Here is a 21,424-nt window from a genome sequence, read left to right on the forward strand (position 1 = left end):
TTGAGGACATGTATTACACATTTGGTTTGGTTTTGAGAATTGTAACTCTTCGCTAAGTATTTATATTTAAACGTTGTTTCTTCATTGTTTATTTGATTATCATTGCCTCGGGTAACCGAGATGGTAATGTCTTCATACCTGAGTGGTCCTGGTAAGGCACTTGGAGTATGGGGGTGTTACAATAACGCCCATAGTTGACAATATTAGCTTTATGTATGTCTTAACGCCCATAGTTGACACGATGTACAATTTAATACCGGCCTAATAAATCGCCATTTACATTCACTCCAACCAAAACAAATGCACTGATATAATTGAACACTTTTAATAGAGTTTGCTTTCTAATAAAAGTGATTTTCTTATTGTAGTGCTAACTATTCTTATATTTACGATAAATAACATTTATTATGACCACTTGCTTATTTATTATATTCATCACAATTATGGAGTATATACATATGTTGCTTTGTATTAATCTACTAATAATATTTACCACCATCATTATACAGCTCTGTTTTGCTATATGCCCATTTTTTTTACAAAATATAAAATGTCTAATTGGTTTTGATTTTGACTTTGCTTTTATAAGCGTTTTTTTGTCAAAAAATTATTAAACATTTCTCTCGTTTCCAATAAACTAAAGTACTTTGTATTTAAACATTTTTTCCCCTACTATCTTAATTATTTACCAAAATTTTGTTATACACTGCCAAATGCTGATTTTTTTTTTCTGTGACTTGCTGAATATATTATTTTGGGTTACAAATTTAAGGGTGGCCGAAAATTATTGAATCGTATCAATTCTTTTAAACATTAGGACTCACTCTGGTTCTCCTCTTCTATTATATACACCGTACTTAATAGTTTATCTTTCGAAATTTTAAGCGAATTGTGCATTTGGTATACTATTTCAATGCACTAATATAATTACCTTATTGGTATACATCAATAATGTAACACCCCCAGACTCCAAGCGCCTTATCAGGACCACTCAGGTATAAGGATGCCACCATCTCGCTTACCCGAGGCATGATAATCATAAGACAATAACGAAACAACTTTAAATAAATATAACTTTAGTGAAAAGTACAACTGAAACCAAATCCCAAAATACGGGTACAAGTTCTCAAACCAACTGTCTACTGAGTTAACTGAAAAGTTATAAAACTAATAAAACTACAGCGGAAGACTTCTATCGTCAGACGGTGGCACATCCCACTATCACAAAGACTCAACTCAAACTCGCTCATTCATCGCTCACCATCCCCGAATGGATCACCGCAGGTTTTACAAAACAACAACCGGGGTCAGTACTAATCACACAACTTATATATATATATATCAACAAAACAATAAACAGACAGCTTAACCGTCACACACACACAATCACACCAATCCCAACAATCTCAATCACCGATCGTCCACCTGGACCGACCACGCGATGGGGGACCGCAGCCGTACCCACCAAATCCCCGCTCCTCATAATGAGCGATAACCCTGTCCATTAATGTGCACATCCCCTTCCGAGGCGGGTTCCACGAAGGGCGAAACTAGGGCGTGAAACCACTCCCGCAAGTGACCCCACTCAGCCGAGGACACGCCTCGAAAACCAGAGACAAACAATCACAATCAACCAACCGTCACAATACAATTACTATATTATTCAATCAACCACAACACATCAACAATCATCCCATTATGGGACTAATACTGAGTAGGAAATCCTACCTGGAAAGCACAACTATCAGACGGTCTCTACAGCTGTATCAAAAAGCCTCTTCTACAAAACCTCCTCCTATCATACAACATATAAACACTACCAAATCACAATCTACACAAAAACCCCCAAATCCCCATATTAGGGTTTAACCAACTTAAAGGAAAAACAGTAAAAAGGGTACATAGATCTTACCCTCGACGCAAGGATCTCAACGGTATAACAAACGATGAAAACCGACCTTCCAAACTCCGGGATTTGCTAACAATGCGATTAAAGGGATGAACGTACTTGCTTTCTCTCTTTGACAGTAAATTAGGTTTTGCAAAAGTGTTTAGAATGATGACGGAAAAGGTTATATATCTTAATCGCATAATTAACAAAACCCGAGAAATAACTCCCCGTAAACCGGCTACTCGATCGAGTAGCTAAGGTACTCGATCGAGTGCCCCCTTACTCGATCGAGTATCATAGTTACTCGATCGAGTACCCAACAGTCGAAACTATTTTAAACGCAACTCACCCTTACTCGACAGAGTAAGGCCTACTCGATAGAGTACCCCGAGACTCATAAATACGGAGTATTACAGTCTTCCCTCCTTAAAAAGAACTTCGTCCCCGAAGTTCAACCCATACATGAAACAACCATGCTAACTCGACCAAGACACAACAACATAACTAAGAACTCAAGAACTCGACCAAATATAAAACATGAACTCTTAACACCCACTCCACCAACTATGTTTACTTCCTTAACATGACTCACGATATCGTATCCACCACATATATATCTCTCACGACACCAACTCCATACATAACCAACTGCCATCCTCTAACGCTGCTAGCTCCATAGTATCACATGCATCCACTATCAAATACAAAATCAAGACACTCATAGACATCAAACGAATGTTACATTCTACCACCCTTAAAAGGAACTTCGTCCTCGAAGTTTACTAACACTCATAAACATCATCGTCCAAATCAACAACTTTGGTGAAATATTCTCACACTCCTAAACATCGAACTACTACAAGCACGGTCATGACCTTTAACAAAATTAACCACAACACGAATCAACCTTTTATTCGACATCAAGACTCAAACTTCCAAATATATTACCATATGCACACCCATCAAAATCTCTTTTATCGCATCCTACTCCTCTTAAGATAAATGTTACGTCCTCGTAACTCGCTAATACTAAATCCTATATATATCTTTTCATTATCCTCATCACCACTGCATGTCAAAGATAATCACCTATAATCTAAACACTCGCCATGCACATATCCAAGGCTCTCTTACTTAAACAACTCTCATACTTCACTTCACTCGTCACACCACCTAACCTATACCACAAAATTCTTAGTTTAACCCAAAACTTCACTTGTTCCCTATTACCGCAACATGACACACTTCTCTATATAAACTATATAAAACGCTTATCGCCAAAAGCATAACTCACGATCCACACTTGTTACGTACACTCACACTAGATCCTCAAATTCCTTTCTTTCATTACCGCAAGACTCATACATAACTTAACACGACACTTATTATTCAACACCCTACACTTACTGTCTCAACAAAGGATTATGAACCACCTGCATATATCAGATCATTACCACACATGTTCTACGAATCACTTGCCATGACTATGACTACCGATGCCTCATCTTAAAACAAGATCAAAATTATCAGTAACAACTTCTCACAATGTGTCCCATCAATGAGAATGTTACTATACCATGACAACAACGAAAACATGTACAACTCTCTTTCATATCATACTCTACCCTCATTCCAAAACTTAACTGGTAAGAAACATCGATAACAAAACAACTGTCTATCTGTACAAACTGAAACTCACAGGAAGCAACATCAAACAAAACAACAATCTATGTATGACTGGTATGTACTTTCGAAACTCGAATCATAATCATCCCGCCTACTCCACCACAATCGGTGACGGCATCACAACACCGCCACCAACAGCCACACCGCAGTGCGAAAATACCCGCATCACAACACTAAATACCGTGCCCGGATCACCATCCGAGGCACCACAACCACATCGATAGTCATCACAACTTACACAATCCCATAAGCACTGACTCAACATAACTTCTCGGACAAGAAAAACTTACTCAAACCCACTTTATTAAATCACAAAGCAATATATTATATGAATTAAACAGATAATAACCTCATGAATATCATCCCCTTACCACATCACGGAATCAACATATATCATGAATACATACAAGTATAAGTGTATTACCAGTCATGCCAGATCAATCAAATTATTACCCTTTTGAATATCATTCAATTAAATTAGCGTACCCAACATGCATTACAGAACATTCAAATAACAACTTAATGATAATCACACCATACCACGTCTTGTGAGGTCAAAACCTCACACAAACATTTATATATCACAAACCCGTAATCACATCCAACCAGTCAATCCTGATCACGTAAGTTACCACCTGTTAAAAGTTACCTCTCACCCGAGCTTAACTCGTATATACCTCATAACATATTCTCCCATTCGCATATCCATCACCCTCTGCTAAATGTAGCCACTCCAAGCGTCTTACCAGGACCACTCAGGTATAAGGATGCCACCATCTCGGTTACCCGAGACATGATAATCATAAGACAATAACGAAACAACTTTAAATAGATATAACTTTAGTGAAAAGTACAATTGAAACCAAATCCCAAAATACGGGTACAAGTTCTCAAACCAACTGTCTACTGAGTTAACTGAAAAGTTATAAAACTAATAAAACTACAGCGGAAGACTTCTATCGTCAGACGGTGGCACATCCTAGCTATCCCAAAGACTCAACTCAAACTCGCTTAATTATCGCTCACCATCCCCGAATGGATCACCGCAGTTTTACAAAACAACAACCGGGTCGATACTAATCACACAACCTATATATATATCAACAAAACGATAAAAATGATGCCTTAACCGTCACACACACACAATCACACCAATCCCAACAATCTCAATCACCGACCGTCCTTTGGACTACCGCCAATGGGGGACCGCAGCCGTACCCACCAAATCCCCGCTCCTCATAATGAGCGATAACCCTGTCCATTAATGTGCACATCCCCTTCCGTGGCGGGTTCCACGAAGGGCGAAACTAGGGCGTGAAACCACTCCCGCAAGTGACCCCACTCAGCCGAGGACACGCCTCGAAAACCAGAGACAAACAATCACAATCAACCAACCGTCACAATACAATTACTATATTATTCAATCAACCACAACACATCAACAATCATCCCATTATGGGACTAATACTAGTAGGAAATCCTACCTGGAAAGCACAACTATCAGACGGTCTCTACAGCTGTATCAAAAAGCCTCTTCTACAAAACTTCCTCCTATCATACAACATATAAACACTACCAAATCACAATCTACACAAAAAACCCCAAATCCCCATATTAGGGTTTAACCAACTTAAAGGAAAAACAGTAAAAAGGGTACATAGATCTTACCCTCGACGCAAGGATCTCAACGGTATAACAAACGATGAAAACCGACCTTCCAAACTCCGGGATTTGCTAACAATGCGATTAAAGGGATGAACATACTTGCTTTCTCTCTTTGACAGTAAATTAGATTTTGCAAAAGTGTTTAGAATGATGACGGAAAAGGTTATATATCTTAATCGCATAATTAACAAAACCCGAGAAATAACTCCCCGTAAACCGGCTACTCGATCGAGTAGCTAAGGTACTCGATCGAGTGCCCCCTTACTCGATCGAGTATCATAGTTACTCGATCGAGTACCCAACAGGTCAGAAACTATTTTAAAACGCAACTCACCCTTACTCGACAGAGTAAGGCCTACTCGATAGAGTACCCCGAGACTCATAAATACGGAGTATTACAGTCTTCCCTCCTTAAAAAGAACTTCGTCCCCGAAGTTCAACCCATACATGAAACAACCATGCTAACTCGACCAAGACACAACAACATAACTAAGAACTCAAGAACTCGACCAAATATAAAACATGAACTCTTAACACCCACTCCACCAACTATGTTTACTTCCTTAACATGACTCACGATATCGTATCCACCACATATATATCTCTCACGACACCAACTCCATACATAACCAACTGCCATCCTCTAACGCTGCTAGCTCCATAGTATCATCCACTATCAAATCCAAAATCAAGACAGTCATAGACATCAAACGAATGTTACAAATAATGTAATAAAAGATTATTTATAGAATTAGGAGTCAAATTTGTATTATAGTCCACTTAAACTAAATTATATACGTACTTAAACTAAATTATATACGTAGTAGTAATAAGTCCTGACTTAGTAGTAGGATCAGATCAACGTCTAACATGGTTAGGGCACTTCAAAATCATACCTCTACCCAAAACTCATATACGGGGTATTTATTTATAGTTTTATACTGTCTTTTATGTTTAAGTAGTTTGCAGATATTATATTTGCTAACGTAACTTGAAAATGGTCGGTAAAAGTGGGATGTTATGCACATAAACGTCACTATATAGTCTCATACGGAGCATTAAATAATCCACTCATTCTATTTTTATTGACCTTTTTTCTCCAAAATTTATCCCAAATCAACCATCCTCTGATAATGATAAAATCGATGGACTATTACTATTACCCCTAATCTTATACTATTACTTAGATAAGGTAACTATTTGATTTTCTTTGGACGTTCTAGTGAAAATTAATTTTGAAGCTCAAGCCATCATATTATAGTAGTTCAAGAACAGATAAAAATTTGTGTCGCCGTACGATTACTTACGGAATATTTAAGATTGAAAAAGTACGTCTTGTTTAAGATGGAATATCCGTCTTAAATCTTAAAACGGGTCAAAGACTACCACATAGTGGTAATAAAGACAAAAAAATTGACATTTTCTAGGCAATTTGTCATGTGATTTGGTATATATTTGACTCGTTTTAAGCTTAAGATGGATAATGTCCATCTTAATTGAGAATTTGTGTAATTTTTTAAATGAACTAAACTTTAGTATGTAATTATTAACATGAATCTTGTACCTATAACCTAGATATACGAAATTATTTCAAGCTAATACTCATTTTTGTAGACTCTAAATAAGAACAATTGTCGGCATACATTATTACTCATTTACACACTGGTTTCATCAATATATATTTGGTACTTTAATTTGAAGGAACAATTGCATTTTATAGTACTCCGACTCCGTATATGATAATGATAATGTGGGTCCTATTTATACAACTACTGGTCCTTGCTTTACCACTCGGAAAACACTATGCCAATATCACAAATACTCGTGGAATATAAAGTACTAAACCGCCTCCTATAACACTTTAGTTCATTTATTTTCTACTTATATTAGGACAAAATTAAATAAAATTTGCTTTGTTTTTAAGAAATTTACTTTTATAAAGATACTTTTTTTTTTTTGTTTTTTTTATAAATCTACTTTTATTAGGATACATTAAATGACATTTTAGTTCATTTTCAACTTAAGATAAAATGAGAAGTTGTTACTCACAATTACATATAAATTTATAATCACTAAAATCTACATATATGTGTGTGATTTAATAAATTCAATCTACTTATATTAGGATATAAAATTAAATAAAATTTGTTTTTTTTTTTAAGAAATCTAGTCTTATTAGGATAATTTTCTAAATTTAATATTTTTTTTTAGAAATCTACTCTTATTAGGATAATTTATTAAATTTTTCTTTAAATTATAGGATTTCTAAAAAAATTGGACTCTCCAATATCGCTCGAAAAGTTTCTGCTTTATATATATGTATTGATGATTGATTGATTATGTCTTATAATTTTATTCCTTTTTAATTAGGGTTTATATTTAGATTAATTAAGAGCTAATTAATGTAGTATGATGGAGTTTATTGGGGGAGGTTTATGGCCAGGCAGCGTCGTAAACCGGTGACGTTGTGCATCTTATATTAAGAATTGGAGGAACGATGTTTGTGGTTGAGTTCTGGAAAATTGGAAACCATAATGATTTGATAACTGGAGTATGCAAAATCAATTATGTCTAATCTTGCAAATTAAGTTGTGCAGTACACATTCAAGAGACAACCAACCAGATGAAATCCAACCCTCATGCCCCATCGTCGGACTCCCTGACGATGAGTAGTAAGAAATAAGATGATGTGAAATTAGAGGATCGGTATGTGAAATTAGAGAGAAGTTAGAGAGGTTAAATGAGAGAAAAAATGTGAAGGGTATAATTGTCAACTATGTACTAAGATGAGTAAAAATGTAAAATGTGTACTGCGAAAATCAACACCCAAAATTTATAAAGGATTTGAAGAATTGCGTAATACTTACTATATATAATAACGATAAGTTAAGCATATTTGAACAATTTTATAAAGAATCATATATGTAAATTAACTTAAGACAAAAAAGTTAACCCATAAATTCACCAAAATGGACCGAAAACCCGAACTATTGAAAAGTTTGGGCAGGAGACTAGACTGAACCAAATCCGATTCTGATCTGCCCAATTTTCCGGTCCGGGCCGGATAATGAATACCCCTACCGTCTACGGAGAGACCAATTGTCAGTTTTTTTTTTTTTTTAGACAAACGTGTACTATTTTATATAGATCATAAGGAGGAACTTACATAGTATTCGATTACAACAAGACCAATTGTCAGTTTGTCAAGTGAGTATCTGTCTATCTATGATATTCCAAAGAATTAACCCAACTCCAACTGACGGTTATACATTTGGCGCCCTTTCTCTCAACAAAAAAAAAACACAAAAACAAGCAAAACCCTAGAAAATTGAACACAAAATTGAAGCAGAATTTAATTTCCAAAGGCGTAAATCATCCTAAATTCCGTCTATTTTCTACGTTTACAATCATTTTGGTATGTAATTCTACTTGTACTATTCATTAATTCATTCCCAATTTTTTCTACTCTCGTTTTTAATAAAATGTTTGATTTGAAGAATATTTAATGTTTTGTTTATTAATTTGTAGTAGCATATGATTGTATGGGGGCATCTACAAGTAAAGCTTTGAGTGATATCGGTAGCGTGATCGCAAATGCCGTCACCGCTCCGATTAAATCCATTTTTGGTCGATCATGCCAGTATGTATCTTAATTAATTTTTTTTATCTGTACATTTTTATTTTCGGGTTTTGTTTTGACATCATGGGTAGTTTTCCATTTAAATGTAGAAGTTGGATACTCAGTTTTGTTTGGCCTTGGAATACGATGGAAGGAAGCATTAACGCACTATGGGTACTCGATTAAGTGATGATGTGGACCCATTCTTGTAACAATTGGTCTCCCTTGTGACGGGTTACCATTTGTGACGGATATTTTGTGAGATAAAATGGTAACAAAATGGGTTAGTGGAGAAAGGGGACCACATGAATAGTGTTGCAGAGAGAGAAAAAGTGGGTACATTGTGAGGTAAAATGGTATCCGTCTTCAGCTTGTGACGGATATGTCATGTCTTCAATGAGAATTTGTGTTCTTGTAAATAGTTTGGAATGAGCCCCAATTTGTGATTTTCAGTCTGTCTCGTTATAGACGACCATTATCCGTCTATAGCTATAGACGGATAGTGGTCCTCTCACAAAATTAAAGTGGGAGGGCAAGTGGGCCTAGTGGGGTATCCATTTCCCACTCATCTGCACTACCCATTTTCATTTATAAGAGCGGCACTATCCGTCTATAGTTATAGACGGATAGTGTCCGTCTATAATGAGAATTTGTGATTTTGTAAATATTTTGGTTTAGAATGTCATTTTAGATACTCGATTTCTCTTTTGTTCTGGAATACGGTGAAAGGAAGCATTATAATATAGAGTCGGATTCTTAATTTTCTTGGGCTCTAGAATACGATGGAAGAAAGCATTGAGTTTTTTTTTTTTTTGGTAATACATTTTAAAGAGTTGGATACTCGATTTTTCTTTAGTTTTGGAATACGATGGATTTAAGCATTATGGGTAGCTTTCCATTTAATATAGAGTTGGACACTCGATTTTCTTTGGCTCTGGAATATGATGGAAGGAACCTGTATAGTTGGTTTTCCATTTAACATAGAGTTGGATACCTGGTTTCTCTTTAGTTTTGGAATATGATGGAAGGAAGCATTATGGGTAGCTTTCCATTTAATATAGAGTCGGATACTCAATTTTCGGTGGATCCAGAATATGATGAAAGGATGCATTAACATTGATTATTGTGGATTATATGCCAGCTTTTAACGCAGTTTGATTGTTCGTCATCTGCAAGCAATCTATCTAAATTCTAAAAACACCTCTATTGATACTATGTTGTTGTTTTTGAAATAAAAAATAAAAATAAAATTAGGGTAACTTGTGGTAAATGGTAAGAGGGTTTATGCACATTTCTTGTGTTTTGCTTATTGCAAGTGACTTATAAAATCAAATAAACTGATGCAACAGGAACATATGTGGTGGAATGTGGGATGTCGTTTGTTTCATTGAGCACATATGCATACTTGATACATTCAGATTCTTGCTGGCCTGCTGCCTTTGTTATATTTGTAAGTTTAACTCCAGTTTTGAATTGCAAACAAACTTATCTTTCTTTGCTTCTGGCTACTATAACCTACTTACATGGTGTTACGGTTACAGGTTACCTCTCGGTTTCTTCCTAAATACGCAGTAATGATAATTTCAAAAAGTCTCTGTAAAACTATATCACCATAAATTATTGTAAAACCATCATTTATTTACCAAAATATGTAAAAACTTGGGTAACTATAGGGGTACTTGAGTAAAATAGCACGCGGTTTTACACTGACGTTCTGAAGTTAATGCAAGGTGTAAAACCGCGTGCTTTATACAAGGTTTTGTGTGATAAAATTTGATTTTTTTGAGTGTAAGCTTTGATTACTTCTCTGATGATGGATGTAGGTCTAGTATTCTTGTACTTGTTCTACAAGTTGGGGCTATGCCAATGCATAACAAAAAGCCTTTGTAAGATGTGTTGGGCTGCTTGTGAAACATATTGGTTTACATTAGACTCTGTGTGTTGTTACTGCTGGCATAAGATTCGCTACACCAGACGTGTTTACCGTGGTCGTCAACGCCGCCAGAGACAGTTGAGTAGGGATATTGAGTTGGGTTACATTAGCCCCTCTCCTTCTGAACGTGAGGATATCTATGATGAATTTGGTTCAACTCTCGGTCCAAAAAGGAAGTCCTATCGAGAGAGGACAAGACGGAGAAGGAGAAATCACGGTGGTAGTGTAAGGCTACGGAGAGGGCAAGTATCACTTCACCTCAGTGGTAGATCAAGAAGGAGGAGAAGGGCTAAATCTACACATTTTCGATCATGAAGAAATTTGGGTGGAGCAGAAGATGCTCTGTGGCTCGACCAATTTCAAGAAGTTGAGGTTAAGTGCGTCGTTATTCATGTTAAATTTAGTCTTTGGTGAAAAGATTAGACCTTACTTGGAGAGTGTTCGGTCCTTTCTGTTCCGTTCACCTTGCTAAAATCTTTTCCGTTCACCCTGTCTAGTCTTTCCCCTCTCATTTCCGAGGTATTTCCATTCCGTCTTCAACATTTTACTATGTACAGTATTTTTTTTTCATGTTATTCATGTTAAGTTTAGCCTTTGGTGAGGCTTTCAGAGTTGACAGCAGAGTATTACATTTGCAGTCTGATCGCTGAACCCTTTTACTCTTCAGTAGTAATATCCCATGAGCACCTTTGTCGTACTGTCGATATCATTGGCTTATTGTTATAGCTTTACAATCTTAAACTGATTGAATATTCGAGTTTTTGGTGGTGCTCTTTCCCTTCAGACAACTGAACTTTGCTTATCATTTATGTGGTTCACCTTAAATTGCACGCGATATCAAATCAATCCTGCCAGGCTTCCACCCCTCATGCATAACTAGATCTTTGGGTGATGACGTGATGTAGTGCTCATCGAGTCATCGGTGTCAGTTATCCTTTACTAATAGAAGAATCAATCTTTTTAGGGTCGTAGCTGACACTGGCAGTTCCATCGGAAATTTCACAGTTGGCAGTGTTTTAAGTATTGCAGTAGAAGCTGTAAGCAGACGTAAGCGATTGGAACCTTCAGAAGTTGAAGTTTCTATAAGTAGATGCATTAGCATCTGAAATTTAGCTTGCATTTTTTTTCCCTCTATCTATAACATCTCCTGGTATTACTGTATTAGCATTCTGAAAACATTGTCATAAACAGGAATTTGAGGCATCGCGATAATGTTGTTGTTAGTCTTGAGACGGAGACAGTTATGTTTTACATAAAATAACATACTTATATTGCAGAGTACTTAATTTGACTGGAAGGATAATGGATAATAGGTCTCAGGTTCGAATTCCCTTACCTCTTATATTGTACTTAATTTAATAGTATGTTCGAAATTTTTTTCGAATATCCAAAAGAATAGATAACTATTGAGCAAGACGGAAAGAATATACATTGCCATTGCAGCTTGGAGACTTTGTTGGGTAATGATGATTAGGCACATGCCTTATTTGAGAAGCTTATAGAAGAACAACTTGATATTTGTCCCATTTAAAAATGCAGGAATGGAAAATATCTTGCATTATTAGTGGGGTTGCAATTCTTGCAAATGTCCAATTTTACTTCTAGACAATTATACTTCTAGAAAATACAATTAAATTTGCATTACACGAATTTATATATATTTACCCGAGTATTGACATAAATAGTCATTCAGTTATTCGTTAGATTGTTTTTTTCCTACCGATTTTACTTGACAACACCACCACTTTTGCTAGTAGTATTTGGCACCGTATATTATCAAAAATTCTATTAACGTCTCATCCTGTAAAACGGTCTTGTACGATAATTATTGTGGACTAGGCGAGTCTCCCAAGATTTGAATTGGTGTCTTCAAAAAAGTACAGCTGGCCTAACATGAACACACCACTAAACACGCGTTCAAGCCTCATACATTGCAAGTGTAGCAGCTCACAATTTTACTTTTCCTGCTTATTAATAATAATCAATTCCTTGGAATGTTCAAAGAATGTTCAAACTTCTATAATCTGCTGTCAATCTGGAACTGTACCTATTAAACAAAACTTATTTATTGCATAATATCCGATATAACACGTCACGATTGATATTTTGACACTTTATAATTAGAATTTTAAAAAATAACCGTATTTGACATTCCGACCTAATATCATATCAGTGTATCACTATCCGATACTTGCAAGATCACTTGTTGCATACACTTTCTGATTTTGAGTAACGTATCTTAAAAGACCCAAAACTCCTAAAATGTAACATCACTCGTTCTCTGATAAATTGAACAAAAAACTCCAGTTTTTGTCTCTTTCTCAGATATACTTATTTCATTAAGAATTTCAATTAATTTCTTCACCACTATTGTTGTTTTACCTGACAATAAGTCAACATTCAACCCTTTTTCTTCACCATTGTCAATACTTATCCACTAGATTTAATCAAAAATCTTATCAATTAATCATCTTATTAATCTTATTACTAAATGGGTTTTCATCATCAATGAAGTTTTGATCTTTGTGTTTTAATATATGGACCGTCTCACACTGTGAGACCGTCTTACTTTATAATTTGTGTTTTAAGCTGGATTGAGCTGAAAAAATGGTGATAACAGAGATTTCAATGATTCATCATGTGGGCATTGTTCTGGTTTTACTATGGTTGCTCAATTCTTACAATTGTTGTCATTCAATCTTCTACTTGATTGGTTTAGTTTACTTGTATCAGGTCTGCATCATTTAAAGTTTTAATCTTTATTTCTTATTGTTAATTTTTTAATGTTAGGTGGTGGATATTGAGTTTCTGGTTTTCGGGTTTTGGCTGCGTATATCCGACCTCCCTAGACCTCTTACTACTTATTAGCATGTCTTTAGGTAGCTTACACTGAGGTGCGGAGCTAGAAATGAAATTTTGGATTTGCTAAAGCAGATTTTTGAGTAGTAAAAATCGATAATTTTAACCATTTTTTGGTATTTGGGGTAGCAATTGTTGGCCCTTGCTACTGTTAGGCTTGAGATGTGGATGCAACTGTAGGCCCCATACCCCACTTTAGAAATGGGGTGGTGAGATTTGAACCCGTGAGCTTTCAGTCACATGGCTATGATACCATGTCAATAAACTATCTCAACCAAAAGCTTAAGTTGATGGTTGGAGTAACAAGATCGATTTTATATCTAAGAGGTGGTGGTTTTACTTTAGTAATTGTATCATATGGCCACCTTTGATAATACTTTCATTGGTCTTAAAAGGTTAGTCTTTTTGGTTGCGTACATCTGAACCCCTCTAAGCCCGTGTGCAACTGGATTTTATATGAGGTTGTTTTAATTTGGAAGTTGTATTGTAAAACCTCACTTTCTAACACTTTATTGTTGATCAATGATGCAAATATGTAGTACTGTAGTGAATGCAACTTTTAAGATGTTACTGATCTTTTTTCTTCTTTATTTTCGGTATAGGTGCATGAAACATTCTCTATGAGATTAAGAAGGAGAATGAAATTTGAAGAAAGAAAATCAGCTAATCAAAGAAGGGTATCTTTCTTTTTTTGCAAACTTTTTGTTAATGCTTTCCTTTGATGTGTCTGAATCTACTTTACATTGGATTTCTGTTCTTTTATGGGATTTGATGGATGGATGGATGGATGGATAGGCGGATTAGATTCTGTTTTTGAGGGAGCTAGTGACTCACTGTTATGTGGCTCTAGATACTGACGGAACGAAGCACAATATCTCACTTAAATGTCAGTGATTCTAATATCATGTAATAACACTCAGTCGGTTCAATTTATCATGGTAAATTTGCGTACATTCATTCCCTTACCCCGCCACTGAGGTGATTACTTGTTTCAAGTAGTACTGAAATGCCCTCTTTTACTCATTGTGGATTGTTAGTTTTGTATGTAGAAAGTTTGAATTTTGAACCTTTTCCATTATTTTGTGTCTTCAGGTACTAACTGATTCTGAGACAGTGAGGTGGCTTAACTACGCAGTTGAGAAAATGTGGCCCATTTGTGTCGAGCCATTAGTATCCCAGAGAATATTTCTTGCCATCATACCGTGGTTCTTGGAGAAGTACAAGCCATGGACTGTTGTATGCCTCCGTAACTATTGACTAGTTGTGATTTACGTCACTTGTGTTTTTCTGAGCAAATTTAACCAATCTTTCTGAGTGATTCTATATACTTCTAGAGGCATTTTAGGTCGTTAGATGGTTGATTAGACTACTTAATTAGTGCAACAGGTTAAGTGAGCACTTTTACGGGTGGATGAGATATATGTAAGTTTGTTACTCATATTCTTTGTAACGTACTGATGGCGTAATTTTAACTCTTAGAAAAAAGCTGTGGTTCAACACTTGTATTTGGGAAGGACACCACCATTGTTCACTGAAATCCGGGTTCTTCGTGAATCTACTGACGATGACCATCTGGTAAGTATTCTTGTAATTGTATCAGTGTTAGATTGGCATTTTGATATGCAGGAATAAGACTCGATATTTGTATTCATTTCAGGTTTTGGAGCTTGGATTGAATTTCTTGACAGCAGATGATATGAGTGCAATTCTGTCTGCTAAACTGAGGAAGAGATTGGGATTCGGAATGGTGGCCAAAATGCACCTGACTGGCATGCATGTTGAAGGGAAGGTATACTATTGAAATCAGTGATTCTTCTGGTTATTTTCCATTTGGAGAATAATCAAGCATAATAGATTTGGGATTGAAGAAAACTTGGTATGAGTCCCGAGTGGATGAGAACCTGAGGAGCTTGACTTTTTTTTTTAATCCCGTAATTTTACTTCATTTGTTTATTTCTACGACCTTTTTTCTATACATATTAAATCTCATTATTTTTATTTTTTTCACACTTATTTTCTCTTATTTATTTACATATATTCGACCCCGGATAATGTTGGGTGCAAGGGCTTTTGGTTGTTGGCAAAAGTTTCAGGGTATAGTACGAGTTAAAAAAATGAAAAATGATGTATGCAAGGCCTACTCTTGGGGTGATACTCTATCGAATAAAAGCATTAGAGCTTGTTGTGCTTCTTTCTAGTTTCGAATAGCTAATTTGGCACAGGACATTCCTCCGCCTATTCTCAGATTACTAGTTGAGCTCCAAAATGCTGGTAGGATAAAAGTAAAGTGCGAAGCTTTTGTTCTAACAAAAACAGCTCTTTATTTCTCCCCTTCTAACTCATGTAACAAGCATGCCTGGTCGAGGAACTAGCAAAGATAACACAATTTTATGTTATTGTATTTGTCCTGACTCCTGAGTTTGACCACCGATGATGGTGAAGATAACGTAATGAAAACTGCTATTTCTAGATTTGGAGGATTTAAGAGGTGTAGTCCCTAATTCATTACTTATTTTAAGAGATGGAATCTTGGTTGTGTTCAGGTACTAATTGGAGTGAAGTTTATACGGTGTTGGCCATTCATCAGCCGATTGCGTATATGCTTTGCTGAACCTCCGTACTTTCAGATGACTATCAAACCCATATTTAATCATGGTTTTGATGTGACAGAACTTCCAGGAATTGCTGGCTGGCTGGTAATTTCTGTTCCCTAAGCTGTGTCTTATATATTAGCTTCCAAATATTCCTGGCATTGTTTGACACGCACTTCTTTTTTAAGGATAAACTTCTGGCGGTTGCATTTGAGGAGACGCTTGTTGAGGTAGGTTCTTGAGGATTCAAACTTTAATTTAGTTCTGGTAACATCATTTCTGAATAGCATATGAAAGTAGTCAGTTGTTAGTATCGGATTATGCTATTTATGCAGTAGCTTACGTTAAAGCTTATAATTTGACAGCCCAACATGCTGGTTGTTGACCTAGAGAAGTTTGTATCACCAGAACCAGGTAAACGTTCTTCTGGAGCATGTGGATTATTGTATAGATGATTTTCTAAGTCGATACATGTAAACCAGTTGTGCTACTCAATTATGAGTTTAACGTGTCGTGTATCTGTTTTTATGGAGTATTAAAAATAGGTCATGTGTGTCACTCCTCAATGATTTTACCAACTAAGCTGCGAGACATCTGAACATGTGTTGTATTTGTTGTTAAAGAATCTCGAGCAAGATGATTTGGTGTGATTCAGTTTTGGCAAGAGTAAAGGTTGGCAGTCTAATTGTTAGTATCCCCTATATCACTATATGAGTATAGAATACGAAAATACGATTCAAATTTAGTGGAGTATGTGATAGATTTTAATCAAACACCATAGTACAAATATGTACTGCTGATACACCTAATGAGTTTGCAATTCACTGGGAAATTGAGTGAATTCTGTAACCTAACTGTAAAATATTTAGTAGGGTATCTTGCCGTGCCTCCTTGTCAGCTGTGTGTGCCGGCTCATGCACTTGCGTGCTTCATCTCATTCTTTAGCTTAGAAGGGGAATTTCCTCGGAAATCAGTAAAGGAAATGTTTCTCTAGGGTCCTGTATCTGATGTCCCATATGCAAAACGCTTGCCGTTTTATCAGACACACAAGAAAACCGACTTGTGTTGCACTATATGCTTCCACTCTATCTGCGAAAGTCGTGTCTGACGAATAGAGTGCATATTCGGGTACTCAGGCTGATAAATGACATACCAGTGTACTGAGGGTTTGACTTTTAGGAGATCGGGTTCGACTGTACTCTGATTGGATGTTTTATGTAGATGTTATTGAAAAAGTATTCTGGTAATTCTAACAGCAAAGTAAAAGTTATAGGCTTCAACTCGATAAACTGTGCTGCAATACAATTTTAGTTGGACTGTAAATTCTTTGATAGTGAAGTTCCGATTATATGATTCAGGAAATTGGTTTGCGGTGGATGTGAAGGAGGCTCTGGCTTACGCAAATGTGGAGATCATTGAAGGAGCTGAAATGAAACCAGCAGACCTTAATGGTCAGTCTACTACGGTTATCTTCTCTAAACAGGAGTGTTTTTGGTGGTTTTAACTTGTCACATTTCTGCAGGGTTGGCTGATCCCTATGTGAAAGGGCATCTTGGGCAGTACCGGTTTAGGACTCAAGTGCAAAGAAAAACTTTGACTCCCAAGTGGCAAGAAGAGTTCAGGGTTCCCATATGTTCTTGGGATGCGCAGAATGTTTTAGCAATCGAAGTCCGTGATAAAGATCATTTTGTTGATGATATTCTAGGGTTAGTCATTAGTACTTTTAAGTTCTGCCCTAGGTGAAACTTATCAATTGCTCTTTTTGGCGAACGCTACTTCACAATACTGACGATTATGTTTAACTTGCTTCTTGCTTACAGTAACTGTTCAGTCAACATCAACGATTTTAGGGATGGCCAGAGGCATGTCATGTGGTTGCCACTTGATAATGTCAAATTGGGAAGATTGCATCTTGCCGTAACTGTTATCGATTCTGATCAAAAGGTAGTTTTTCCTTGCTCGTTTAGTCGTTTATGGTGCTAATTAATGCAGTGCAGTGTTCCCTCGACGTTTTTGATTTTCGAGATAAGTTATGTAGCTGGATTATAGCAAAAAAATACTTGAATTGAGGATTTGTTCATAGTTCTAATATTATACTTCTGTGGTGTGAGGGATAATAAAGATAAAAATGAATCTCTCGAATTATGAGAACCCAAAATTTATAAGCTTCATCCCATGTGGGACTTTACTGAATATCTCTCTTGGACGGCTGCATTCTACGTCTAGTCTTATCCGCAATTATGGCAGGCAGTGAGCCTTGTTTGAGACGGTCTCACATGTGAGACCTGCTCTTATGCATTGCATGCTTGATAGGGTTAATTACTGTCTGAAATAAGTTTGTGTTATGGCAGGTAAAGGAGCATAATGGCAAAGAAGTGAAAATTGAGGAAAGTCATCCAGTTTCGCTTCAAAATCAGCTGACCGAGAAAGTACCTGTCACAAGGGAAATAAACGAAAAGCCAAAAGTTGTAGACACATTTGAAGCAATAGATGTGGAGGGTCAGAACGAGACCGGGATTTGGGTGCATCGTCCTGGAAGTGAAGTTTCTCAATCATGGGAACCTAGGAAAGGTAAAACCCGACACCTCGATACCGAGATTCAGTCGATAAGATCGTCTGTTGAAGATAGTAGCAGTAGTAGTAGTGAGGATGAAAATAAGGAAGGACACAGAGCAAAATTAGGCAAAGCATTCAAAAAGGGATTTCACAGGCTCTTCCATAAGCGTTCCAAGCGACGTGATCACAAGGAGTTCTCTGATGATTCAATTCCATCTCCTCTTCCTAATGTGAAAGCGGCTCATGTTAAGAAAATTGGGGTTAAACTTGTTGTTGATGACGGGTCTCAGAACGCGTTAAAGGATGCTGGGCAAGGACCTAGTAAGTTTTTTGAGGGGACATACCCGGAGGAGGGTTTGTTGGAGTCGGATTCTTCTGATGAAGAATCTTTATCTTCTTCCCTGGAAGGAATCAAAATTGCTTCAACCTCGATACCAAATACTAACGGTGACATGGAACCTAAGGAACACCATGCTCGGGATGTTTCAGCTGATACATCAGTCGTTGATACATCAGTCGTTGTTGATGAGGTTCCAACAAGTGTAGCTTCCCTTGACGAGACTGCTGGGGAAAATATAAACGTTAGCAGGGAATCAGAAGGAAACGGGGAGTCAGTGATCGAGCAACCCTCAGGAGGGGAAGTCCATGTAGAGGAAAGGTAGTTGCAAGATGCACCATCATCGTCCAAACCGTCAAACTTATCGTTCAACCTCGTGCTTCACGAATAAATTCGTGTAAAATATCCTATGTACATTAAGGTTCGAAGCAGAACTGAACTGAGCCAACTTCGATGTACTATATTTATCTATGGTTCGGAAGAAAAGTACATTTGTAATTTATTCATAGCTCTTTTGTTAATAGCATCCTAAATTTTTTTTGTTGTATTCATATTTTACAAGGATATTATTTTTAGGTAATTTATTTTCGTAATACGATTTTTACACACTAGTTTCCATTTGCTTGCCCTTGACTCAAAACAAAGCAACGGAAAATAGATCTAATTCTCTTGGTGAAATGCTTTGTAGATTATATATACTTGTATATCTCAACTTATTATGAGTCATATTTTTCGTAACACTTTCTATATTTGCTTGTGATCATGGAGACATGGATTCATGGTCTAAACGCTTAAGGGGTGTTTGGTTCACTATGAGGTATGAGTTTGGAATGAACCAAACCCATATCATGTATTTGTTTGACGAAAATGAAGGTTTCATACCCATACCTCAAACCCATGACTCCATGAGGTAGGAGTTTCTCATAACTTTGGAAGGGGTGGGTATGAGATTGATACTCATGGTATCAAATTAAAAATAACAAAAAGTGATAAAAATAATTATGTCGTTTCGTACAAAAATCTTTTTTATATATTTATTTGATTAAATTTTATCCACATGATTTAATAGTATTAAAAATTATTATTAAAAATATTGTATTTTGAAGATTTTTTTTTTGCTTTGATTGATTTCTAAACTCATACCACCCAAATTGAAATAAACACAAGTATGATGTATCAAGTTCCAACCCAATTTCACCCAGGTATGATTCCTGATTCCGAACTCATACCTACAAGGGAACCAAACGCGTCCTAATTCTATATGTTTTCATATACGTAGATCATATCCATTTTACCATTAACTATTACCATCTTTAACAAGTAATCATTTTATTTTATCGTTTCAGTATAGACCTTGCGACCTGCTAATGCTTTATCCAACCCGGATCTTCAAGGTAAAAGACCCATAAATCTTGACCCGCAACGCAAACCCGAAATGACTCTTTATTTTAGGGTCAAAACTCGACCCGAGCCGTTTGACCATTAGGTCAAAGATAAACAATACGAAGTAATATTAACAGCATATTAAGGTTTTTATTCGGGGAAGTGGTAAACAACCCCTTAAGTTTGCTATGATGTGAGATTAACCCCCTTAACTTTGCTTTGGAGTAAACAACCCCCTCAACTTTGCTATAATGTGAAATCAAACCCTTTCTATTTTTCCGGTCAAAATTTCACCGGATTTTTCAATTTCTCACCAATTTCTCAGTTTTGTTTGCTCATACCAACATCACACATTTTGCACACTTTCAATCATCTGTCGATAGAAAAAGAGCAATCGGATCGTTCAAAGGTTGTGCTTCCTTTTAAACATAAGGTATTCATCCGTTGTTGAAGGTGCCTCTTTGCCTATAAGTTTATCATTTGTTAATTCCAAGGTGTTATGAGACCAACTACATATTTTAACAATTATTTGCATATCTACTGTATTAATTTTGTTCAGAGAAAGAGAGAGCTAAACAAATATACGATGAACGACGATCTGGTGTGCGGGGGTGGAGGGGAAGAATGAAATAGGAAGTGAAGAGAAAGCATCTATTACTGAAAAGTCTGAGGGAGGGGAGATAGTGTACTTTCGTAAATCAGATGACGAGAGATTTTAACCGGAAAATTTGGTGAGAAATTGAAAAAATCCGGTGAAATTGGTGAGAAATTGAAAAATCCGGTGAGATTTTGACCGAAAAAATAGAAGGGGTTTGATTTCACTTTATAGCAAAGTTGAGGGGTTTGTTTACTCCAAATCAAAGTTAAGGGGGTTAATCTCACATCATAGTAAACTTAAGGGGGT

General features: G+C 36.4%; 2 protein-coding genes across 3 annotated transcripts; both read left to right on the top strand.

The window, feature by feature from the left end:
* The first annotated feature begins 8,433 nt into the window (after positions 1–8,433).
* On the top strand, positions 8,434–11,408 carry LOC141647081 (uncharacterized). Of its 2 annotated transcripts, none has more exons than XM_074455119.1 (4): positions 8,434–8,657; positions 8,771–8,882; positions 10,211–10,311; positions 10,685–11,408. In XM_074455119.1, exons 2-4 carry the CDS (start codon positions 8,785–8,787, stop codon positions 11,107–11,109), a joined length of 624 nt encoding a protein of 207 aa, XP_074311220.1. In that variant the 5' UTR covers positions 8,434–8,657; positions 8,771–8,784; the 3' UTR covers positions 11,110–11,408. The 2 variants fall into 2 exon arrangements, with proteins under 2 accessions (XP_074311220.1, XP_074311221.1); XM_074455120.1 differs by having other exon boundaries at positions 8,437–8,657; positions 8,774–8,882.
* A 1,569-nt stretch (positions 11,409–12,977) lies between these two features.
* LOC141647080 (C2 domain-containing protein At1g53590-like) lies at positions 12,978–19,743 on the top strand. The gene is made up of 12 exons (XM_074455118.1): positions 12,978–13,527; positions 14,256–14,330; positions 14,746–14,889; positions 15,133–15,228; positions 15,311–15,442; positions 16,197–16,349; positions 16,433–16,474; positions 16,610–16,658; positions 17,603–17,695; positions 17,767–17,950; positions 18,065–18,188; positions 18,596–19,743. Exons 1-12 carry the CDS (start codon positions 13,402–13,404, stop codon positions 19,460–19,462), a joined length of 2,085 nt encoding a protein of 694 aa, XP_074311219.1. The 5' UTR covers positions 12,978–13,401; the 3' UTR covers positions 19,463–19,743.
* The last annotated feature ends 1,681 nt before the right edge of the window (positions 19,744–21,424 follow it).

This window comes from Silene latifolia, chromosome 3 (assembly GCF_048544455.1).
Source record: "Silene latifolia isolate original U9 population chromosome 3, ASM4854445v1, whole genome shotgun sequence".
Classification (NCBI taxonomy): domain Eukaryota; kingdom Viridiplantae; phylum Streptophyta; class Magnoliopsida; order Caryophyllales; family Caryophyllaceae; genus Silene; species Silene latifolia.